The 25,306-nt window shown below is 46.4% G+C and overlaps 1 protein-coding gene across 7 annotated transcripts; it reads left to right on the forward strand.

The window, feature by feature from the left end:
- The first annotated feature begins 618 nt into the window (after window positions 1–618).
- Window positions 619–24,431, forward strand: CSF3R (colony stimulating factor 3 receptor). 7 transcript variants are annotated; one of them, XM_083511597.1, is made up of 17 exons: window positions 619–721; window positions 1,584–1,674; window positions 6,897–7,007; window positions 7,888–8,190; window positions 10,166–10,289; window positions 10,554–10,744; window positions 10,948–11,102; window positions 13,444–13,615; window positions 14,919–15,001; window positions 15,680–15,893; window positions 16,982–17,191; window positions 17,425–17,526; window positions 18,533–18,679; window positions 20,083–20,223; window positions 21,035–21,125; window positions 22,010–22,091; window positions 22,778–24,431. In XM_083511597.1, the coding sequence occupies exons 3-17, from the start codon at window positions 6,923–6,925 to the stop codon at window positions 23,291–23,293; spliced, it is 2,616 nt and encodes an 871-aa protein (XP_083367723.1). In that variant the 5' UTR covers window positions 619–721; window positions 1,584–1,674; window positions 6,897–6,922; the 3' UTR covers window positions 23,294–24,431. The 7 variants fall into 7 exon arrangements, 4 of the variants coding, with proteins under 4 accessions (XP_083367723.1, XP_083367722.1, XP_083367725.1 ...); XR_014528160.1 differs by lacking the exon at window positions 619–721 and having other exon boundaries at window positions 1,154–1,674; window positions 22,778–23,547; window positions 23,585–24,431; XR_014528161.1 differs by lacking the exon at window positions 619–721 and having other exon boundaries at window positions 1,154–1,674; window positions 7,891–8,190; window positions 22,778–23,547; window positions 23,585–24,431.
- Window positions 24,432–25,306: the final 875 nt, after the last annotated feature.

Below are 25,306 nucleotides of genomic sequence, written 5' to 3' on the forward strand. Positions count from 1 at the left end.
TAGAAGCCTAGGGATGCTCATGTGAGATTTCGCAGGAACTTGGATGGCCATGCAAAATCTCAAGGGAGCATCCCAGAACCCATGTGCTGAGCACCCGCCCCCCAGCAAGGCAGAGAGCTGAAAATGTCTTTCCATGCTGGGAAATGCCAGTCAAAAAGAGCTTTCAAGATTGTTTGCACTTAACTTGCATATTTTCAACCAGGCAGCCTTCAATCACATAAGGTTGAAATCCCTCTAGTTAAAGGGACGTAAGGTGTTGTCATATTGTAATGAAGCCTAGATACTATTTTCTACTGCTCAGCTCAGTTGCTTCGAGCATGGTACTGAAAATGCCAAGGTCATGGGTTCGATCCCCATATGGGCCACCTGTATATTCTTCCAACTCTACAATTCCATGATTCTATCATTTTAATAGAAATAAGTTAATCTTTGACTTGTTGCAAGCACTGAAGGATGCCAAAGACAGGGACCTAGAATGCATTCCAACTTTCCTTACCCCCCACCCCTCCCGGGTCTCGTGGCTCTTTAAGAAGTCCTCCATGCCAAACTGATGTCCCTCTTGCTTTGGCAGAAGCTGCCCTGCTGTTCAGCATTCTGTGGCCGACTCCTTCCCCCAAGCAAGTTGCAATTTGGGAGCTTTCTGGGGCAGCACAACAACAGCTCTGACGCTAAGGAGAGCTTGCAGGGAACCTAACACACAGTTCCGAATCAATTTTATCAAGTGAGTCTCTTGTCGATTTTTCATAATCATCTGCACACTTCAATTTTATTTTATTTTATAAACTACTCCTGATCCCCCTTGCTAACAGAGCAGGGTCAGCGGGCAGTACCTCCCCTTTGGGGGCTGTGGGATCGTCTGGGGGGGGGACACTAAGAGCCAAAAGGGTAGCAGGGGGCTCCTGCAGGTGTAAATGACTATCAGACTATCACTGGATCTGTTGACTGAATTAAACAAAATGGTTTTAATTGGATTTTGAATAAATGTGCAATTAATTGTGACTGCTTTGAATTTTATTGTGCTGTTATCTTCCTTTGTGGGTCATGCAAACTATTATGAATTATGTTTTTCAACAGTGTATGGTAAGGGGCACTGGGGATGAGTTTATGGAACCAAGAGGGCAGTGGCCCAAAAAAGTTTGGGGGCCACTAGTCTAAATCCTAATAGATCTTGCTGGGCTGCACAGTCAGGCCCAGTCACACCTTTCTGCCCCCCACCTCCCGAAGATCACCCATGCGGCTGTCTCTGCTCTGACAGTTTCTGAGCCATCTCTGCCTGACAGCAAAGGTGATGAAGATTGCCACACCGCCTGCACATTGCAAAGCCCCTATAAAGCTGTGAAGGTTGGGGAAGTTGAGGCAGGGGCTGCCTCTCCCAGCCCTGCATGCCATGTGTGTGTGAGTGTGCCAGCCACGCAGTTCCTTCCTTCCTGAGAGACACTGTTGGGCAGATAACGCCTTTGGAGAAGCATTTTGCAATTACCTTGCCGAGAGGGCGAGAGAGAGAAGCGGAGTAACGGCAGTCCTTGAGCTGGGAAGCAGAAATTTGTGTGTTTCCCCCACTCTCTCTTTACAAACTTATTCAGGGGACGCAGCGCATTGGCAGGGGATTCCACTCCAATCTCCAGCATCGCCATTTCCCAGAATGAACAGAGAGTCAGTGGAAAATAAGCAGAGGTAAGTTCTGGGGATCCCAGATATTTTTTTATTTTTTAATTGCTTGCCACTCAATGCATGGGGCCATGTGCTCAGTTGTGTCGCCAGATTATGACTGTGTTTTGCCCTGTCCAGGGTCTGCTGTCTTAAAGAATGTCGTCCTAAATATGTACTGGGGCTCATGGGGCATTATTACCCCTTCTTCCTCTGTTAGGTGGTAGTTGTGTGTGCCAGTCGGGGAAGGGTTCCCACTCACTCTGTTGTGGGTGAGAATGCCCAGCCAAAGAAGAGTGGCCAGCTGGCATTTTGGTGCTGGGTAATGCTGACATGTAGAGCTAAACATTGTATCGGTAGATAGTTGGAACTCTGCTCCAGATATGTGGGACACAGGACAGCTCTGCTTGTGGTGGAAATGTCTCCAGAATGAAGTTGTGGGGTAGAGATCAGAAGAATGGTCTTGCTAGGTCACAGAACTGTCTAGGCAAGACCCCTCAGCACTCACAAGTAAGGCTTGAGGGGATGACCATTTCCCCCTTTGTCCCCATTGTCTGGCATTAAGGCAGAGTGCCCCAGCACATGGAGGTTCTATTTAGTCTCCATGTCTAATAGGGAATAAAAGTGGGACCTCCAACTGAATGTTGGAGTGTACCTCCTTTGCCCCCAAACAGGAGTTTGATTGCTGTTAAATCCTACACTCGCATTGTGTCGGGAACAGAGAGAGGCCAGTGCTGTATCTAGCGCTTGCTCAGGAGCAGAAGAGGAAAACACACAACTAGGAAAGACAAAAATGGCAGAAAAGCAGCAGGCATGCCCTGGACAGATCACTTATTCCCACCAGTGAGGGATTTTGCCAATGGGATGAGGGAGGAATTTGATTCCGTTCTCACTTAAAGGCGAAGCTCCCTAATTTACGCTTTATGAAATGAAGCTGCCCTTTGAAATGGGCACTTCTCCGAATCTTGCAATGTCATTCTCCAGCCAAGTAATGTGTGCAAAAATGCATATTCTGGGATAAAATACATTGAAATGTATATATCAGTGAAAATAACAGACAGAAATGCATGCTATAATAAGGGGGATTTTTGCAAAAATGTGTAGATTGGGGAAAACCATGTGCACATTAGGAGAAATTCGCACTAAAGTGCTGGTGTATTTTCACAAGGACATTTTTTATTTAAAAAACCAAAATCACAAACTGATGCATGGAAAATTTAGAGAACTGAACTTAAGACTGGGAAAACAAGACACTGAGATGAACTGAAACTGACTGACTTGCTCCTCTGTAGATGCCACCCACCCGTGAAGGGAGCCAATGACTGCTCACAACATCAGCCACCATTCCAGAAACCAGCCACTTGTCATGGTTGTGGGGTACCCAAGCAATTAAGCCAATCAGACCTGGCATTAAAGAATGAGTGGTGGCCTGTGGGTTTTGCCTCTTCTGAAGTATGCAAGAGTTGTTATTTAAGAGTGGTGATCCTAGCCTACCAACCCACAGAACTACTAAGTATAGGGCCCTAACCCACGCACCAAGTCACAACTCAAATTTCTATCAGCCTCCCCTAGCTGTGAGCTAGCCTTATGCCTGTGAAGTTGCCACAACCCTGTGCCTTATCCTTGGCATTCAGACATGCATCTGTTGCTGGAAGAACTAGCTATTCATTCTGATGGACCCATCACAGCAGCTGAGCTTGGGGCACTTTAGATTCTTCTTCTGAGTTCTATGACAGCATAATTTAGTTTTGCTACAAGCGTCAACAGATACAGGTGTCGGGGATCTGACAATAGCAGGCTCAGAATGTGATGCAGGATTGGTGGGGTTGTTGTAGAAGTGTCCTTGGTTTTCTCCCAAAATGTTCAAACTACATATCTGCAAATAAACTAAATTGTGCAAAGCGCCTGATGCTCTCTATCATCTAAAGCTAATTAAATCCAGCAGCACAGTGCCTGGAACTTTTCTCCACTCAAAGAAGTGAGGAGCTCAGAGCAGTTGTTTTTCTGCTATAACTAATGTAAAAAAGATAAATGGAGCAGAGAGTTGTAGACTTGAGGCATAGCATGACAATCCCTAATTTACCTGTCAGCTCACCAGGGGTGGCCTTCAGAACTATCCCAATATCAGTGATTCATCTCATTGTTTTTGTCTAGCCTTTTTCCCCCCTTAGTTCTCACCAAGAAGGTGAGCATGTGTCTGGCCTCCCTCACCACCCCAGAAACATCACTGGGGACCCACATAATTAAATGCCACACACACAAAATTCTGCATATAGTAAACTAGCAGGTCAGGAAGACGCCTAGGCCAGAAGCCCTTCTCTCTGACAGATGGAGGGTTACAAATCTACAAGGCCTGCTTCAACAAAGGCATTAGTACCCTGCTTTCCATCCCAGGCTCAGCTCTGCAGCAGCAAGGGGGAATTCCTCTGAGAATGTGAAGAGTGCCTTTCCCTTGCTAACCAGACACAACCCTCCCACACCTGGGATTGAGAGACAAAGGACACATCCATGTCATACGTTTATAGCACACTTATACTACTTTAACAGTCATTACTTTCCCCACCCTCAAAGAAACCTGAGAGCGGAAGTATTTAATGGGGCTGGGAACTGTACGTCTGTAAGGGGTCCCCTAACAACTCTCAGGGACGTGGGTGGCGCTGTGGGTTAAACCACAGCTTGCCGATCAGAATGTCGGTGGTTCGAAACCCCACAATGGGGTGAGCTCCCGTTGCTCGGTCCCTGCTCCTGCCAACCTAGCAGCTCGAAAGCACGTCAAAGTGCAAGTAGATAAATAGGTACTGCTCTGGCGGGAAGGTAAACGGTGTTTCCGTGCGCTGCTCTGGTTTGCCAGAAGTGGCTTAGTCATGCTGGCCACATGACCCAGAAGCTGTATGCTGGCTCCCTCGGCCAATAAAGCGAGATGAGTGCCGCAACCCCAGAGTCTTCAGTGACTGGACCTAATGATCAGGGGCCCCTTTACCTTTACCTTTAACAACTCTCAGCACCCTTAATAAATGACATTTCCCAGGATTCTTTGGAATAAGCCATGACTGTTAAAGTGGTATAAAGGTGCTTAAAATGTGTGGTGCAGATGTGAATGTAAAATAGAGGCAATCTCCAAAAGAAAGCGGAAAGGGTAGTGGAGAACACTAGCTCCCCACCAGGAAGGTGTGTGTGTTGCATTGGTTATGTAACACCTGCCTTGGATTCACTTGACCAACAGCGAATCAACACCTGCCTCTTCTTACACAACAGCTCTCCTCCAGGGCTGATGCCGACATCTGAACCAGACTTGCAAACTGCCTTTCAGATTCAGTATTGATATCAAGGGTGGCGTAAAACAAGGCTGCATTTTAGCCCCACTCCTACTTAATCTCGGCATAAATGACATCGTTCAGGAGCTCTCTTCTCCCTTTCCGCACACGCAGCTCGATTTCTGCAGATGGTGTGGCTCCTGTTTCATTCCCCCAAGTAGGTGCGAGATTATTATTTTCCAAATCTGGAACTTATGGCAATCAGGGAGGTTAATTTGCTCATTATATTGATTAAATTGGTGGTGTGCATCAAAAGGCATACACAGCATAAGCGGTTGTATAATTGAACAGTGTTGTCCACTTAAGTACTTTGGCTTTATCTTTGCGAAAACTCTCTGTGGCGCATTTATTTTGAGGTGCTTAAAAATTCACCTGCCTGGTCATTGCAGGGCTAGAAAGACACTTTATTATACTTCAGACCACCATTCATTTGAATCAATAATAACACTTTCTGCTGCTCAAACTGTATCCTGCTTGTTATATAGTACAGCTATCTGGGGGCAGCTCTAGCAGAGATTAATTGGATAACATCCAAAATAAGGCTGTGTACAAATAAGAATAAGAATAAGAATAAGAATAAGAATAAGAATAAGAATAAGAATAAGAATAAGAATAAGAATAATTTATTATCTATACCCCGCCCATCTGATTGAGTTTTCCCAGCCACTCTGGGCGGCTTCCAACAAAGATTAAAAATACATTAAAATTAAAAATACATTAACATGACGTTAGCTGCAATCCCTGTTGTTACATGCCACCCCAATCTCCAAATGGTAAGAGGTTTTTATTGTCGGATTGACCTTCTGACAATTCTGGAAAGAAGATTCCTGCATTGGTCTAGATTATCATCATGGTCTATTCTGATTTTATGTTGTTGCTGCTGCTGTTATTGTTGTTTTTAAAAAAGAGGGGCTAAAGAAAGCGTGGATAAGCCCTGAGTCCTACTCAGAAGAGACCCACTGAAATCAATGCACCCACGTTCATAAATTTCAAAGGCTCTTCTCAGGGTAGAACTGACATTGCTTATAACCCTCTGTCAGCATTTTAATGCAAATTTATCCTGATATGCACATTTTTGTATGTAGTCTTGACTAATTTACACATTTGCAAGCACTTTCTCCAAAAATAATGTGAGCTTATGCTGTTTTCACTAGCACATGTATCTTTTTGCACACTTTTCCCTAATGAATGTATTTTGGTAAACATTGACCAGTTGAAGAACTGCTTCACAAAATCTGGATAAGTGGAAATTTTGAAGTTTCTCCTAAAATATGTATTTTTATACACATTGGCTAGAGAACTGCATCTATATTTATTTGCTTGTGGGGTGTTTATATGCCATCTTGTTATTAATTTGTTCATCCAGCACTTTTCAATACACTTCCCTAACAACACATACACAAAAACCTCTTTGACTATATCTGGCTTTCTTTAATTGTAAACTATTGATCATGAGAGTTGCTAGCACACAGAAACAACAACTTTTCTAACACAGTTGGATAAATGTCACACTGCTTATGTCAATCTTAAGGATTAACAAAACTTTGCAACTGCATTGTCTCATCACAGCCTCTGCGTCTTCTGTTCCTCCTGTGTCCCAAAGATGGGACGCAGAACTTCTAAAGCCAGGTCATGGATATTTTTGGCATGCCTGAAACCGAATGCAGAGGGCGCAGAGCAGCCCAGAACATTGCCTGGCAGGTGCTAATGCCTCGTGATAATCCTCTTTGTGCAATGCAAAAGGTGGTGAAATTCTAACTGCACACCTTCTTATTAGATGTGTCCCCTTCCTCCAAGGTAAATCCCACCTAGGTTTAGGACTGGCAGCATTTATTGCCAATTGCGTGAGGTGAAAACATCCCCCTCCCCCGCCATAGTGTCATGAAGGGATTTTGAAGTTCTAAGTGCCTAAAAGTGTTTCTCTCTGGCTTCCAGGTGATGCCTGAACCCTGAGCAACACCATGGCAAGCCCTAAGAAGCCCTGGTCCAGGGGGCAAATGATGCTGCTTCTGGGGTGCTCTGCCTGCTTCTTTCTGCTTCCAGGAGGTAAGTTGCCATTCTGCTGTCTAGATGGGGCCAATTTGGGGCATAAGCACAGAATTATAAAATTGTAGAGTTGGAAGGGACCCCCAAGTTCCTGTAATGCAAGAATCACACGTAAATAATCCAACCTCTCATTAAAAACCTCCAAGGCAAGAGAGTCTACCACTTTCCAAGGAAGTCGTAGAAAAGATTAAAAAGGGGTACAGTGGTACCTCGGGTTAAGTACTTAATTTGTTCCAGAGGTCGGTACTTCACCTGAAACTGTTCTTAACCTGAAGCACCACTTTCACTAATGGGGCCTCCTGCTGCCGCCACGCCGCCGGAGCACAATTTCTGTTCTCATCCTGAAGCAAAGTTCTTAGCCTGAAGCACTATTTCTGGGTTAGCGGAGGCTGTAACCTGAAGCGTATGTAACCTGAAGCATATGTAACCCGAGGTACCACTGTACTTAAATACAGTTCATCATAATACTTAACAGTATAGAATAAACAGCCATGTCAAAGTATTCACAATTGCATGTGCCACCAACCACATACAGCTGTAGTAGTCCATTTTGCCACAGCTGCAGCAACAGGTGGATTTGTGAGGCCTCCTTCCCTGAGGTTTGGTGAGAGCCATGTTGCTCTCCCAAGCCTATGTGTTGCATAGTGGTTAGAGCGTCAGACTAGGAACTGGGAGATCAGGGTTCCAGTCCCCATTCGGCCATGAACCTTACTTGGTGGCCTTGGGCCGGTCACTGCCTCTCTCAGCCTAACCAACCTCACGGGGTTGTTGTGAGGATAAACCAGGGAGGAGGAGAACTACATAAGCCGCCTTGAGATTCCTTGGAGGAAAGGTGGGATTCAGATGGGATAAATCAATAAGCCTTTCTCTCCTTGCCCAGCAGGATCCATGGCCTGCAGCAGCATCGCCACAGACTCCCCAGTGGTTCTCTTGGGAGCCACAGCAAGAGCTTCTTGCACCATCTGGAGAAGCTCCTGCCTCATCCAAGACGATGAAGAAATCCAGATGATGTGGAAACTGGACGAAGAGTTCCTGACAGGGACCCAGTACAGTTTACACAATGGGGTAGAAGTCTCCAACATCACCATCGGGCCCATCAATGAGACCGTGACCACTTTGAGCTGCTATGTAAAGAGGAAACAGAAGCCACAGATGATGAAGGTCATCCAGATTCGTGCAGGATGTAAGTGCACCCTGGTGTTGCAGAGCAAGGGACATGGGGCAGGAGGCATCTTTGATATACATGGGCATTCATTTTAACAAAAGAATCAAGGTGGTTTACAATGATAAAAGCAGTAAAATCAAGATCGGTGCAAAACTTCCAAAAAGCAACAGCCAAAAAAAAAATCCTCATTAACAAGGGAATCCCGGAAAAGTCCACTGGGGTAAAACCTCTGCACTAAAAGGAGAACTACTTGAAAATGATTTACAGATGGTATTTAGCTCCAAGTAGGCTTGCTAAGATGTATAGCACTGAATCAGATGTGCTGGAGATGCAAAGACGTAGAGGGAACGTTCTTTCATATGTGGTGGGCTTGTAGAAGGGTAAAAGAGTGTTGGGAAATGAGCCATAATAAATTGGAAAAAATGTGTAAAAGTACTTTCCCTCCAAAAAAACCCAGAATCCTTCCTGTTGGGAATAATTCAGACTGAAATTCCCAGGTGTCAAAAAAGGTTATTTATGTATGCCACTACTGCAGCCCGTGTTCTGTTAGCCCCAAAATGGAAAACAAGTGAGGTCCCAACCAAAAAAGAATGGCAACTTAAGTTGACAGAATATGCACAGTTTGCAGACTTAACATATAGAATAAGCGAACAAGAAGAACATATGTTTAGAGAAGATTGGAAAACATTTATTGAATTAATGGGAAATAACTGGGTACAGCTGAAAACGCTGGCAACATTAAGATAAATTCAACAGCGTAATTAAGTTTTGATGGATGTAATAATGGAATACTGAATGGTATAGTTTTTGTAAAATATGCAGGGATTTATGATATGTAGAATGAACCATGGAAAGAGAAGGAGGGAAGTCATTGATATCTTAAGCATGTAAAAATGAGTACCGGTACTTTAAATTGTAAAACAGAAAATTTAATAAAAATTATAAAGAAGAAGCAATGGGGGCCAGGAGTACCTCTCTTCAGAAGCTGACCTAGATCAGAAGCAGCACAACCCCCCAAAGGGCCTGCGTCTTCTCTGATGGTGGGTCTTTTGAAGTAGAACTAAGTATTTATTGTCAGGAGGTAGGGACATTTCTTGAGCTATTCTAGTCCCAGAGTATTTAAGATTTAAAAAGTCAAAACCAGCACCTTTAATTGAACCCAGAAGCCAATTGGTAACAAGCCCAGCCCTACCATGAGGTAGAGTGAGGTGGGAAACCCTGGTGAGTGGGCAGTGGCGGTGAGGCATCGGAGATGAAAGTGGTATGTGCCCCCACAGTCTGCTGTCCACAGGTGGGGTGGCAGGCATTGTCCCATTGCTTGTGTTGAAGGAAGACTTGGCTGCATGTCAGGTCAGCTTCAACAGATCAGCAAAAGATCTTGGGCTGAGCCTGACTGGTAGCCTGTAAAGTTGGCAAAGGATCTACTGTGATGTGATCCACTCTACCATCTCTCTAGTCAAAACTCTGGCAAGCAACCATATTCTTCTTGTGGAAACCATTGCAGCGTGTCCCGAACAGATCGTTCCAGAGGGCTTTAGTAAATAAGCAAGGCTGTATTCTTCAGGTGAAGGGAGAAATTATCAGGGTCCCTAACTGATCTGCCCTGGATGACAATTCCTTTCTGATAGAGCCAGAATGAATATTTTAAAAATGGGGAACATTTATAATCTTTAACAGCCAAGTTTTGCATTATTTTTTTCTCCATAGCATTCCAGTACTTTAGATTTATTGGCATCTGTTGATTGCTATGTTTTTGGTAGGTATCAAATATGTAATTTTATAAACTGCCTCATCTCAAGTGCTGCTACTGGGGAAAGAAATGTTGTTTGTCTGAAATTCCATTGCATGTCCACTGTGAAATACCAGAGACAAATCTCAAACACAGAATTCAAATGTCATTGGGTGGCAGATGCAGATCTCAGTTCAGCCCCACTGAATGCAGGGATGCAATTCATCTCCTTCTCTTCTTCTGACCCCCTTTCCCGCCATTCAGATCCTCCAGCACAACCCCAAAACCTCACCTGCGTTATGAATGTCACCACGAAGAACCTCACGTGCCGGTGGGACCCTGGGCAAGACAGCTTCCTCCCAGTCAGTGTGGCCCTGAAGGGATCCCGGTAAGGAAATAGAATTTTTATTAAGAGTGTGGAGTGGGGGAAGTGGGGGAACTTTGTCTCCCACATTCTGACTACTTAGAGGGTCTGTAAAATTTGGCAGTTTTGTACCTGCTTGAACTGAACTCAGCATGAGCACATTAAGGCACCGATTTGTGGAGCTCAGTGCCCCATATCACCCACCCCTGTGCATGGTGGGACCACAGAGAAGTCAAAGGTAATTCCTCCTCTGACAGCCACTGACTGACTGCTCTCTTGGTGTTCCAGGAATCAGGGAGTGTGTGAGGTCCCCACAGAGGCCATCCCCGCAAGCTGCACCCCACTGCCTGGGCAGAACTCCTGCACCATCGGCCGAGAGAACCTCCTGCTCTACCACCCCATGATTTTCTGGCTGTCGGTGAACAACGCCCTGGGGGAAGTGGACTCTGAGCCGCTGTGTGCAGACCCCATCGATTTAGGTGTGTGGAGGCAGAGGCAGCGGAGTCCGCATCTTTTTGCAGTGCTTCTGCCTGAGGTGGGGAGTTTGGAAATGAAAGATGCAAATGCTAGCTGAGGCTTGCCATAGAAGAAAAGCTTGGCTGGATCAGACCTTCAAGATCAGACTTTAACACACACACCACTGCCCTTGCCTTAGCTTTTTGCCCTGCACTTCTCATTTCAGCCAAGCTAGACCCCCCAACCATCCACGCCATGCAGTCCATCCCCGAGGAGACTGACTGCATATCTGTCATGTGGGAAGCAGGGAGAGACAGCGAGCACATGCACCAGTTATGTGACCTGAGCTACCAGGCAGAGGGCGACCAGGAGTGGAAGCTGGTGAGTATTACTATGTATTCAGTGGTTTGTGTTTGCCTGAGCTTGAGTCTGGACTAAGGATTCTGAGCCCCTGTATTCTGATTCGATACATGATGTCCAGTCACAGAACATTTCAGGATTTGGGCCTCTGCCATTGGCCCTTGAACTCTGAGTCGTGATTCACAGCTTGGAAGTTTGGACAGCCAATCACGTTGGGAGTGGGAGTGGCCCAGGCTTTCAGCAATGTATATAAGCAGTTGCTTTGCCCGTTTCCTAGTTATGTAGTTCAGTAAAGGTTCTTGCTGTTATTGCTGTGTCTTGCCTCATGGGAACCCACCTATACTTCAAGTATCTCTTCCGAACAGGGAGCCTGGAGATCAAAGCAGGCCTCCCCCTGCTGCGCACACACCCAGTTCCATTGCTGAAGGAGGTTCCTAGCTCTCATTCAAGGGCTGAATGAGGTTCCTAGCTCTCATTCAAGAGCAGCTTTTTGATGCAAGAGAAAGCACACCCCCAACCCCCCAGGACGTGCTTGGCTTTGCTGTTAACCCCTTGATGACTGTTTTATTTACTCATTTATTCCCATATTTACCAACCCGAAAGTGCAATAATAGGGTATTACTTCATACTGTATGCTAAGCAAACAAACCATAAATAATCAGAGAAGAAATGCTGGCACATCAATATAAATTAAGGCATATTTCCCAAGCTGACATGGATGGTGGATGCTGAGCTTCTAAGAAGCATAGGAAATAAAGTCCCACCAGGTGACACAGAAGTGTTCTGAATCCTTCAGCCTCCTGGAAACATGCAAATATATGAAGTCCATAAGTTCTTATACCAAAAAGACAAATGTAGATTTCTCAGGGTTTTCCACTGCTGGGCGCTTGGATCCTAGCTGCTGGTAGCATCCATGTCAAAAGTTCTTTGTGCAGCATGTTTTCATGTTGTCCCTCCACATATTCAATAATGATAGTTGTGGGGAGACCTGAACAGATGATTTAATAATTTTAGGTATTTCTTGATATGCTTGAGACCAGAATAATGACAAGATGGAAGAATACCTGTTCTCCTTCACTCCTGTCCTGTGTCACATCCATCATCCCTAAAACACACACACAGCACCTGGTCCCTTATCTTCACACTTCTTTCCCAGGCTGTTCCCTGGCAACCAGCAAGCCAGGGGCTCATCAGCTTCGTGTTGGCCCTGCCAGCTTCTATTGCTGCTTTTTCTTTTGCTCCAGTGGTAGCCCTGCTGTTCAAATAAGCAAATGTGCAACTGAGCTATTTTTCCTCCAGATCAGCTCACCCACAATTAGCTACGATTGGTCATCCTGCCAAGCACAGCCTGGTTGGGGGCTTGCAGTGGTCCAGTTCCCCTGTTACTGGAGCATCAAGGGTGCAAGTCACTCCTCTTTGCTGGTGCTCTCTCACCATACCTTACCTGTGATGTCTGAGGCAGCCTTTGCCAATCAGATGCCCTCCAAATGTTCCAGACTACAACTCTCATCAACACTAGCCAAGGCAGCCATTCTGGACTGCAACCATCACCAGCCCAAGCCAATGGAGCCATTATGGACTATAATTCCCATCAGCCCAGCCAGCATGGCTGTGCTGGCCAAGGGCAAAGAGTTGGTGAAGGCTGGGCTCTGAACACAGGGGTCAAGGAGAAGTTCTATTTCATTCACACTGAAAGCCAAATCTATTAAATTTGCACTTTTTGAAACGATATAAGAACTTTGAAAATTGCACATATCCGGATTTTGTGATGCAGTTCTCCGATTGACCATTGTTTACCAAAATGCATTTATTAGGGGAAAGTGTTAATTAGAAAGAATATATTAGTGAAAACAACAAAGAAAAATGCTTTATCTTATGGAGAAGTGTTTACAAAGTATGTACATTACTCAAAACTGCAGGCAGAAAGTGGGTTTAGTAGGATAAATTTCCACTCTAACATAAGGTTACCAGATTTTTTTTCAGTGAATCCAGGGACACTTTTCAACTTCAGTTGAAAGGGATGGATTTTGTCAGGGGACTGATTTGTAAATCCAGGGACTGTCCCTGGGAAATGGGGACATCTGGTAACCTTACTCTAACACTTAAGGATTTCCAAAAAGGACTTTTTCTTTAAAGGCACAGATTGCTGGAGATCTGCATTCAGATTGGGAAAATGAGAAAGGGAGAGAAGTGAACCTGGCAGATCCTTCCGTCCCAACACCCAAGGGGCCAATGGCACAGCAGCCTTGGACGATTGGCTGTTATTCTTTGTAGAATTGTAGAGGTGGAAGGGGCCACCCAGTCCAAGCCCCTGCAATACAGGAATCACAGCTCATTCTCATTCTCGCTTTTCACCCCCCAGGTCCACAATATCACCAACCCCACCTGGGAAAGGCAGGAAGTGTGGCGTGTGCGGCACTGCGGCTTCCTCTTTGGGACCCTCTACCACTTCCAGATGCGCTGCCAGAGATTTGGTGGAGCCGGCTACTGGAGTGACTGGAGTCCAATGGTGAACTTCACCACCCATGAGAAAGGTGGGCGGAACGGAGGGACAGTTTCTTCCGAAATCCTGTGGCCCTGTTGTCAAGGGGGAAGCAGGGCAGGGGGCTAGTCCAGAGCCCCTCCTAAGCTCTGAACTGAGATGCTCATCAAAATAAGAAACCAGGGGTTCCTCTGTTCCCTGTGCTGTTGAAGGGTTTTGAGTGAGCCAGGAGGAGTTGCTGGGAGGCAGCCTCAGAACCGATCTGGCCTCAAACCATGCAGGATGAGGAGGGAAAGAGTTTATCCGCCAACGCTTTCATACAGCTGTTCTGTTCAAGAGCAGTTTCAAAAATAAAAGGACCGCCAAGATACCTCCAACAACAACCGTTGAAAAACAACAGGCTACCTTTTTTCCTTTGGGCTGACGGAAACAAAATGGAAGTCAGGGGTGTCATGAAAGGCAGCACCCAGGAAAGGATCACTTTCCACCACATGTGTAAAAAAAAACCCAGCCACCCACACAAGGCAGTTCAGTGTACCCACAGTCAGGTAACTTGCAATTTTGTATTATTATTATTATTATTATTATTATTATTATTATTCTCCTTTTTTCATATCAGTACTCAAGGCACAAATTAAAACAACACAGATAAAATACGGAAGGCTAAAAACATACAAAAGATAAGAGTTTAATTACTTTCAAACAATTATCTTCCATATGTTTTTAGACTTCTGTATTTTATCTGTGTTGTTTTAATTTGTGCCTTGATTACTGATCCAACAAAAGAGCAGGATGTTATTACTAATAATAACAATAATTAATAGAATTAATACAATATAAAAAAACCAGCTCTGTTAAAATTCAGATAATAAAACAGCACAGCAGTATTAAAAGCTATTGAAAAAGAGTCAGTTCCCAAAGGCCTATTGGAATAAAAAGGTATTTAGCTACCGGTAGATGGACTACAAGAAGCCAGTCTAGCATCTCTAGGGAAGGAGTCTAGCATCTCTAGGGAAGGAGTCTAGGAGCAGCCACCAAGAAGCCCCTCTCCCACATCCCCACCAAGTGTGCCTATGATGGTGTTGGGACTAAGAGAAAGGTCTCCCCCAAAGATCTCAGAACCCAGGGAAGGTTTGTATGGGAGAATATGGTCCTTCAGACAGACTGGGCCTATACTGAATTTTCTTCCCATGGATGGGAAAGTCCAAATTTAGCAGTGGTGGGAGTGTGGGCTGTCACTTTAATGAGGTTACGGTGTGGACCCTACCACAGCAAAAACAAGAGAGACACAAGCAACTTCAAATTCACATTAAACTCCAGTGTAGATGGACCCAAAGCCTCTTTTTCTCTTCCAGCACCTTCAGGAGAGCTTGATGCCTGGTGGAAAGTGAAGACCAGGGAGGCAGAGGCAAGAACTGAAGTGCAGCTGTTGTGGAAGGTGAGGGGTGGGGGACTACACTGCAGACCTCAAGGCCAACCATTCTCCTGCAACCTGGTGCCTTCCAGGATTTTTGGGCTACAACTCGCATCGGCTACAATCTGACCATTCCAAAACATCTGGAGGGCACCAGCTTGTGCAAGGCAAGAAGCCCTCATGAGATCTGTGTCTTGCAGTCTTAGGAGGCATCGTCATAAGGTGCAAGAGGCTAATCCAGGGTCTTCTGCTCCCACCCATGTTGGATATAATGTGCACTTTTGATTCACTCATTAAGCAAGCAACCCCTTACAGTAAAGTGGGCAATCAAGAAATGTTGGGAGTTTCAGGTCAGATAAATGAAAGGACTTCGTCACGCAGCTAAACATAGCTAAACTATGCAACTTGCTGCCACAGGATGCAGTGATGGCCACCAAACTGAATGGCTTTAAAAGAGGATTAGACTAATTCATGGAGGAGGGGGCTGTTGATGGCTATTAGCCATGATGACTCTGCTCTGCCTCCACAGTTGGAGGCAGCAATGCTTCTGAATACTGGAAACCACAGGAGGGGAGAGGGCTCTTGTGCTTGAATCCTGCTTGCAGGTTTCCCACTGTGGCATCTGGCTGGCCACTGTGAGAAAAAGATTCTGGACTAGATGGGCCATGGGCCTTCTTCTGTTCTTCTGTTCTTATTGTGCAGCCAATGAAACCCAATGAGGCCCATGGGAAAATCTTGGGTTACATGGCCACCCTCAGCACCCGGCGGCACAGCGGGGAGCCATCGCCACTGTGCAACACCTCTGAGACGTGCTGCACTTTCTCACTTCCACTTGGAACCCAGAAGATTTATCTCATGGCCTACAACGCCAGAGGCTCATCTCAGCCCACTGAAGTCTACTTGTCCGAGAAGAAAGGTAGGAGCCTCCTCAACCTGGGGACAGCTCTCCTGCAAAGAGTCACTTTTACATACCTCTTGCAATACATTCACTGTCTCAAGAATATGAGCGTATTCACTGTCAGCTGCAGATTTTTGGGTTTCCCTCTCCACAAGACTCGGGGCTTGGTTTTTCTGTGTGCCACAGGTTTCTGTTTTTTTCCATCTTGGATATTCATCGCTGTTCTACTGCTTGCCATCCACACTAGTGGATACAACTTGACCGAGGGTATCAGGGTGGGTGCGCAAGCCCCTCACCTCAATTACTCCTCTCTCTCTCTCCATTCGTTATCTTCTCTTTGGAAAACACACACAGGTATTTCTGTACCTATCCAAAGATTTTCCAAAGATAGGTACAGGATTGGAGAAATGGGCAAAAGGGGGTTGTGCTTTGGATTTTTAAAATTTTTAAAAAGCTTATACTGAGGTCTTGCATAGGTCTTCCACAACTAAGGCACAGCAATGATAAAGAGGTCAATTGCCATCTCCAAGTACACATATGTACTGTGTGGAGATCGTATAGAATCATAGAATTGTAGAGTTGGAAGGGAGCCAAAGGGTCATTTAGTCTAACCTTCTGCAACGCAGGAGTCACAACTGACAAATAGCCGTCCAACCTCTGCTTAAAACCTCCAACAAAGGACAGTCTGCCGCCTTTCTGACCGTGAGAGCTGTTTGAAAGTGGAACAAACTAGAATCACAGAATCGTAGAATTGTAAAGTCAAATGGGATCTGGTAATCATCTAGTCCAACCCCCTGCCATTTCAGGAATCACAGCTGAAGAATCCCTGACGTCTAACCTCTGCTTAAAATCCTCCAGTGAAGGAGAGTCCACCACCTTCCGAGTGAGTCTCCTTTTGCTGGAGGCTTTTAAGCAGAGGTTGGATGGCCATCTGTCAGAGGTTCTTAAGCTGTGATTCTGACATTGTAGGCTGGACTAATGACCCTTGGGGTCATTTTCATCTCTCTGATTCTATGATTCCCCCCCCCCATCACCAGTTTGCCTTCCTATGCTCTCTTGCCTATAATTCTAACCATCTCCCCTGCATCTTCTGATACTGTCCGTAGGTCAACCCGTGCCCAAGTTCCAGGCCTCCCCTCACAATGAGACAAGCATCTGGGTGCACTGGGATCCCCCAGCGACACCAGCCAAGGGCTACATCATCGAGTGGCACACCATGACCTCGGTGGAAGACTCATCCGACGGCAACCATGGTCACAACAACATGGGATGGACCAAAGTGCAGAGTGGCACCATCACACATGCTCTGATCCAAGGTGAGAGGGAGAGAGAGGGCTGGAACCTTTCATCCATTGGAAGAGCTGCTTGGGACACAAAGGAGGGGTGCCCGTTAGTGGGGTAGGACAGCTGAGAGTCCCTCCACACTCTTTTCTGTGAAATGGGTACATATCATCCCAGATTGTTCTTCAGGGCCAGTCACCAGCTCACCTTCTGATGTTCTGGCTCCCGTTCTCACATCCACGGACAACCTTCCCCTTCTCTCTTTCAGAAAACGTGAAACCTTTTCAACGCTACAACATCTCCATCTACCCACTCTACAGGGACAGAGTGGGGATGCCCCAGTGTTTGGAAGTTTACACCAGGCAGAAAGGTATGGCCTCCCCCTGCTTCTTCTCAGCTGCTATCATCTGGGGATGCACAGTCTTATTTGGACGCATAAAACTATCTTCCTTCCAACAAAACTGTCTTCATTTGGCATCTTGGGAACCATCCAGACCGATGTGGGTGGTTGCAGGGGGGAGGTTCTTTTCTGCAGCTTGTAACTGATACAATAATAGTGCATTAGTGGTGGATTTATGTTGGGACCATCCACATGCCATTCTGCTTTATTAGTTGTGCTGCAGAGATTGACCAGTGTTATCATATTATTGCTGTCTGGAGGCAGAGGGGAACTCTTGCGCTATTGTGCAACAAAAGCCAGACAAGCCCCACCCCCTGATATGCACTGATTGGAAACGAAGCAGTATGTCTGCCCTAAAGAGTATTGGAAACGCTTATAACTGCCCTGATACCATCATGAGAACACACAAATGCAGCATAGGAAAGAAATCTCCAGAGGGTCCCCTTAGACTTGGAGGATTCCCCCCCCCCCCAAGATATTCACGCCCCACAACTTAATTTCCAAAATTATAAATTCCCATGCTATTATTTGAGTTAACCCTAAACCTTTTTGGATGCCACTTCCTCTGATTGAGTTAGGGGGTACCTGTGGATGTACAGTGGTGCTGGAAAGATACTCTGCACATGTTCAGGCACTATCTTTCTGAGATGTAGAGCTAAGAGCAGCTTCCAGGGATGACTCCTAGCAAGCCTTGGTCCAGATTGCCTTTCTCCGGGTGGACTCACACCATGTGATTAAAGCACACCCAATGTGCCTTTAAAGTGCCTAACTTCTCCCCCCAAAATCCTGGGAACTGGAGTCTTCCCTCACAGAACTGGGACTCAAACTACCATTCCCATGATTCTTTGGGGAAAGCCATGTGCTTCAAAACTATGCTGTGGATCTGCCCTAATAAAACCCATCAGTCCACCTGCAGCCTCCTGGTGACCAGTCTGCTGGTGGCAATAGTAATAACCCCCCTTTTTTCCCTCTGCAGCTCCAGCTGACACCCCCAAACTCCACCCAGGGAGTATCAGTAAGTCCACAGCTCAGCTTCACTGGGAACCCATCCCGGTTGAAAAACGGCATGGCTTCATCACCAACTATACCATTTTCTGGAATGGCACCAATGAGGACCTGAAAAGTGAGTCACACCCATACATTCAGCCCCTCCCAGTTGTGTCACTTCAAATCCCCCCAGCAAAGGGTGGGAGGACTCTGAATTGCCCGGCCAGTGGACAAGGAGAGCTCAAGTTGAGCTGGAAGAAAGGATCTGCCTTACTGCACAGATGGCTGGGTGTCTAACTTCACCTCTGGTCAACAGGCCTGGAGGTGTAGTGGATTTCTTCAACAGCCCCACCATTATGATGTTTAAGACAACTTTACGTGGGGCTTATCCACACTTACCTGTCCTCTGCTCTTTCTAGGCATGCTCCGCATTTTAAAGCTCCACGTCCAAAGGCCCCTGTTTTTTGTTTTTGCTCTGGAGCTACTATTGTTGGCTCCGAGTGAGTGCTAAAGAGCAGGTTTTTGTGGGAAAGCTCTGGGGGCAGGGGATGCTCAGACACAGAGCTTTTAAACACAGGCCTGTGCCTGGAATGAGTGGGGCAAGAGATAAGTGTGGATAATTCCTTGGTCATAGCAGCAGCCTCTGGAAAACCCACAGAAGTGGAGTCCACCAGCCTGTAAATTACCCAGGCTTATACCAAGGCTTTCCCTTACCTTACCTTACCTTACCTTACCTTACCTTACCTTACCTTAGCTTTATGCATGCGTAGAAATTAAGTCACTTTGGGCTCATGCACACTTCTGTTTGTTTCTAGTCATGTATTTGATAGGTTCTGTTTTTGTTTTGTTTTGTTGTCCTGCCACTTTCCTCAGAAAAGCCCACTTTTTACTGCTCAGCTGGAACAAACGTCGATTGGGTTTGCTGCAGATCGGCGTTCGTTCTGATTCAGCAATAAACAGCGGGTTTTCATGGGGAAAGCAGCAAGACAAAAAAAAGAAACCTCTTGGACCCCTGGATAGAAGTCTCCAGACAAATGGAAGAAATTGTGGGGGGAACAGAAGTGTGGGTGAACCAGTTCTTGGAGGAAAAGAGTGCCTGGATCGTGAGAGCTGGATGTCTGATTCAGTGAAGAACAGGGTGCCTACTTACTATCGGGCTACGTACCTCAAGAGTGAGATTTTCCCGCACAATCTCGACACTTTATACAGTCCGAGCAAGCAGATTCTCCTCACTACATCCTTTCACAATCTCTTCTATGCCTTTCTATATCCCATCACGTGTAGGCTGCCTATCAAAGCATATACTTCCACTGCATAGGGTTTCGTATAGTTTCTAAAACCTACTGGGCCAGAACAACATGAGTCGTGTTGGTAAAATTTACGGTGACACCAGCTTTCATAGGCTAGACTAGAGGCCACATTGTCTGAAGCGTTGCCAGGTGGCCTTTTGTCAAATCTACCTACCCTCTGGCCTCAGAACCCCCTGCCTCAGCTACACATTCACCCTGGGGGGGCTAAACATGACTGCCTTTTTCCTAGGTGCTGTCATGAACTCTTCAGTCGACACCTTCACCATCGTGGGTCTCTGGCCTTCCAGAATGTACAGGGTGCACATCATGGCCTCAACAGTGGGTGGTAGCACCAACGGTACCATCCTCACGTTCTACACCAAGGCGATTGGTAAGGAGAACCATAGGACAGAGGGTGGGGCTGGGTACATGGGGGCAGTGGGCTGTCCCCATGCTCTGCCTCCACACTTGGGGGTTGCAATGCTTCTGAATACCAGTTGCTGGAAACCCCAGGAGGGGAGAGTGCCACATGTGAACTGGCTGCATTATAACGATCTGGCAGGCAAGCAGCCTGATAAGCAGCAAGGACTCTTCGTCAGTTTTATGTAAGTTTAGTTACAAGAAAAACACATCCAGAAAACAGCTTCCCATCTGCTCTCATTAACAGTAGTTGATCAGTCTGAATCATTGTCCCTTCCCCAACAGAAAGAATGCCAAAATCCTACCTATTTTCTCCTTCCCTTCCATTGTTCTCTGAGCTTCTCCAGTCTCCTAGTACGGGGACTGAATGGCTGACCTGTCTCCTCCCCACTCCCGGAAGACACAGCCTCAGACTCTGGCTTATCTGCTGGTTGCCTGGCAATGCTCTGGCCACCTTCTAACTCTTCCTCTCCTTGGGAGCTAACAGCATCTTCCCAGGGAAGGAGTGGGGCCGGACTGCCCTTTCTAGACTCTGACAGCCAGCTCTTATCTGCAGAGTTGGCCCCCTGCTCACTTAGCTCAATTTTTGAGGCTGACTCTTCTGCTGCACTCGGGGGGGGGGGAGCACATTCCTGACATGCATTGTGGCTCACATTGCAAGGCTGAACAAGTCCAAGTGCACCCCATCCTCCTCTCTCTCCTCCAGCCCCAAATGCGGAAGGTCCTCTTAACATGCCACCACTATCACCTGGGCTTACTCCTCTGTGATCTCTCTCTTCCAGATGACATGGACCTCCCCTTTGTCTACATGCTGATTGGACTCCTCTTGCTGGCAATTATTGTCCTGGTCATCTGCTTCCAGAAGAGCAAGAGGTGAGTGTTGGGAGGAGCTGCAGAACTCATCCTGCTTGTCATCTCTAAGAGCAGATGAGGAAACACAGTTGTTACCCAGAGGGCCTCAGACAGGAAGTGAGATATTTGCAGGAGGAGGAAAGGAAGAGGCCAGGGAGGAAAGGAAGAGGCGTGTAAGTAGGGAAGAAGCAGGGAATGAGCATGAAAGCAAAGGACAAGAGGAAAGAATGAGTTGGGACTCGGAGTAGGGAGGGAAGGAACAGTCAATTTCAGTTATTTAGGTTTCTCATTTTCCCAATCTTAAGTTCAGTTCTCCACATTTTGCAGCAATTTGTAATTTTAAAAAATCCTCATTAAAATTCATCAGCATTTTAATATGAATTTCTCCTAACAAACATATTTTATATGTTTTATTTGTTTTATATGTTACATATTTTATATACTGTACTCTTTTGACTGACGTACACATTTGTGCAAGAATATAATGCACTTGTGTTATGTTGATTTCACTAATATATTCATTTTTGTGCGAGCTTTTTATGCACTTTTGTGAACATTGAGTGGATAACTACATCACAAAATTCAGATAAGTGTGGCTTTCAAAGGATGGTGATTTCCTGATTTCCTATGCAATTGATGTTGCTCTCCTATTTGGACTTCAAAGCATAGCGAGTATCAGGATTTAGGGAGGGGAAAGTGTGGGTCAACAGTAGTTGGAGAGGGTGGGACAATGGGGAATTAAAGGAGGAGCAATAAGCTGGGCCCTTAGTGGTTGAATGGGAATCAGGCTGACACAGCGAAAGCAATAACATCCTGCCTTTTGTGGGATGTCCAGCCAGCCTAAACACTTTCCTCCTGGGATGTTGAGTCTCACCAGATCTCTCTCTCTCTCGTGTGACCCACAGGATGAAAACCCAGTTCTGGCCCAGCGTCCCTGACCCAGCCAACAGCAGCCTTGGCAAATGGGCACCAGCCATTCTGCAAGAGGTAAATGTAGTGTGGGGGGTGGAGTCTCTTGGGCTTGGCCTGCTGCCCCTCCTATTCCTCCCCTACCTGCGCAGGCCTTTTGGAATACTGACCCACATTTTACACACATCTCAGCTGCAGTGTGAGTCATGGGCAGGTGGTACGGCTGGGAACATGGGCCACCCCTCTGTCCTGACCCACCCTGAGTTCTGCACATCACGAGCCCCACATCGCATAGTAGCCACAGCTAGGTATCAGCACATACTGACCCCAAAGGTCAGCAGCCACAGGCCAGGGATGTTTAAGGACATGGGCCTCAGCTGTGCTTTGTTGGCTCAGGTCAGCCTTTGCCACCCTCCTGTCTTCAAGCTGAATTCGACCACAACGTCCATCAGCTGCAGCCATCACTGGCACCAGCATCATATGGCTATGATGATGGGAGTGGAGGTCCAAAGGGTCCAGAGGGCACCAGGTTGGAGACAACTGGCCCAGATGAATACATGGATGAATCCAAGATTATTGGAGTTTTCTAGCTATGAGGACCAACACTGCAAAGCCTTCATGTTCAGAGACCATCTGATGCTGAGGCCTCACCGGGGATGGTTATTCCACCTCAAGGGATGATGGGCCTCTCCTCTCACCCAACAGGGGGGTGACCTGTACTGTGGCCATTACCTGTTAACTTGACCTACTGCCTTCTTTCCCAGGAGATCCTCCAGGCTCCAAAGTCGTGCGAGCTCAGCCCTGTTGTTGTTTCGGCCATCTTGGTGATTGAAGCGGATGAGAAGAAATGCCTTTCCTGTGGGAAGGGGGAGCCTGCTAAGGCCCTGGAGGATGGGTCAATGACAGCCTCCTTGGAATCTTATATGGCTAATGCTGAGACCACTTTGCCAACCGGTGACCCAGCGCCAGCCTCTTACGTGAACAGCCCAGAGTCTGTCCAATACGCAAAGGTGTTTGTGGACAGCTACTGCAGCCAACAGAAGGCCTCACCCATTTTCTACATGCGCTCCAACTCCACGCAGCCCCTCCTAAGCGACAGGACGCCCAGCCCAAAGCCCTACGAGAACCTATGGTTTCACAGCGACCATCCAAACAGAGAGCTTGACTACAGTTGTCAGGAGGATGCTGTTTTCCTGGACAGGGCGCTGTTAGATTTCCCGTTGCTACAGGGCCTCAAAATCGATGGGGATGAAGACCTGAGCAACTTCCGAAAACTGTAGAACCTGATTGACAGGGGGAGCATCAAACTGGAGCTGCTTGTGGCTTCTTGCATTCTTCTTCTCCTCCTTCACTGGAGGAAGCACTGAATTATTCCAGCCAAACATCCAGCCACCTAGATTTTGTGTCACCCTAGAGAGACTAAGAAAGTGGAGCGGATGTTGGGGTGGTGTTCCCTGAGTGATACCTTTTGCTCCCCTTCAGGGGAAGGGGTGTATCTCAGTAGCAGAACATCTGCTTTGCATGCAGAAGCTCAGTATAAGGCAGCTTCCTCCATTTCGAACCAAGAAGAGGCAGAACTGAAAGGAGCCCTGCCTTGGGTTCCTTCCCCTTTCCATAACTGTGGCCCCCTATTCAACCCCTGCTGGTGACCATGTGCTGCCCCCTGCTGCTGTGACCCTGGACCTGCATGGACGACCCACCTCCCACCTCAAGTCTACCAAGCACCTGCAAATGGAGACTCCCCTCTCTTTCCCATGTAGCACGGTCTCCACGGCTCAGAAAAACAGGGGCAGCCCATAGATAAAGGCAAACTCCCTGTGCTGGCCCCATATCTGGGGACATCTGCCTCTGCTGTGCAAAGGTGTTGAGGAAAGAAAGAGCAGCCGTGGAGAAGCTGCAGAAAGCACAGTGCCAACTGGATGAGAGTCACAATCCAGAACCTCCCAAGGTGGGGAGGAGGGAAAGGAAGAGGCATGAGAAAAAGAGCAGCCCAAGAAACTCACAATCATTGTGAAGTTGCTCCTTTCTCACTGCATCAGTCAGCTTTGTTTGCTAAAAGCCATCGCAGTTGTCACAAAAATGCAAAAGATCAGGCCAGGGTACATGCTAGCATAAAGTCGTGTTGTGCAAAGGAAATACTGTGTTGCTCCTTCTGTAGCAGGAAACAAGGGTGCCCACAAAATGTCAATTTTTGCCTGAAAGGGTTTGGAGGGGAAACCAAGGAGCCGCTTGGAGAATTGAGAAGGGGAAACGGGTTTTCCCCTGTTTAGCACAGCCTGAGCAGGAAGTCAAAGGGGATGAATGTTCCCAGAAGTAGGGTTGGGAACGCCAGTTTTCTTCAACATGTTTATACCCACTGCTGCTGTTTATTTATCATGTATATGGAACATTGCAAATTAAAAGTGCTCCACAATTCTCCTTGTGTTTGTCATCGTTGTAATTCTTGCACCCTCCCCCTCCCGCAACACCCCTCATGCAGAGATTGCAGACAAGAATTGGCTGCAGTCCCTACTTCATCTTTGTTGGGTGGAAAGTCGGCACATGATCCCTAAAGAACTTCCTAGGAACTTTGGAAGATGCAGGTCTCATAGTTCTGTTGCAATCTGTGATGGAGGAGCAGGGGGAGCATCATCTATTATTTTCTAGCTTTTCCCTTCACATTCTGCCAGTGCATCTGCAAACCAACCCAAGCAGTTGCTCAGGGGCAGTTGCATTTTTCAGGGCCCCAATGGAGAAGAGTGGAATCAAAGCATGCTCCACTTCAGGGCACTTTGCAAGGTCACAGAAGGTGCTGGTGGGAGAGTGTGAACCCTCTTGCTCACATCACATGCAAACCATTAAGGCAGTTGCCGTCCTCCAGAAGGGATGGGGGGAGAAATTTGGTTTGCGTTTAAAGGTGACACTGCCATATTTGTACTTCCTGAAACAACATGCAATTTGAAATACAGCTATCCTTCCGAATTCACACTTATCCAAATTTTTAAATTCAGTTCTCCAAGCAAGCAAGGATTACAAAAGTGAATATATTAGAGGAAAATTGAGCATAAAAATCAATATATTAGTATTCAAAATATGACTTTAAAAAGTGGTTGAAAACACAACAGCACAAAACAAATATGAAAAATGTAAGTCAAAATCCAGGATAGCTTGGCCAGACACATACATTTTCAAAGCCATTTAAAAGTCATTGGAGCTTTAATTAACATTAGAATTGAACTAGCTCACTATAAATAGAGCTTGCATACAGGGAAGGGCATTACTGCACCAAGACTTTATGACACCTCTGTTTTAAT

The sequence above is a fragment of the Podarcis liolepis genome (assembly GCF_965112155.1).
Source record: "Podarcis liolepis genome assembly, chromosome: 7".
NCBI classification, from domain to species: Eukaryota; Metazoa; Chordata; class Lepidosauria; order Squamata; family Lacertidae; genus Podarcis; species Podarcis liolepis.

Coding starts and splice junctions, on each gene's coding strand:
- CSF3R (XM_083511597.1), top strand. CDS start 6,923: ATGGCAAGCCCTAAGAAGCCCTGGTCCAGGGGGCAAATGATGCTGCTT. Junction 18,680..20,082: donor CACCAATGAGGACCTGAAAA/GTGAGTCACACC, acceptor CCTTTTTCCTAG/GTGCTGTCATGAACTCTTCA. Junction 22,092..22,777: donor CACCAGCCATTCTGCAAGAG/GTAAATGTAGTG, acceptor CTTCTTTCCCAG/GAGATCCTCCAGGCTCCAAA.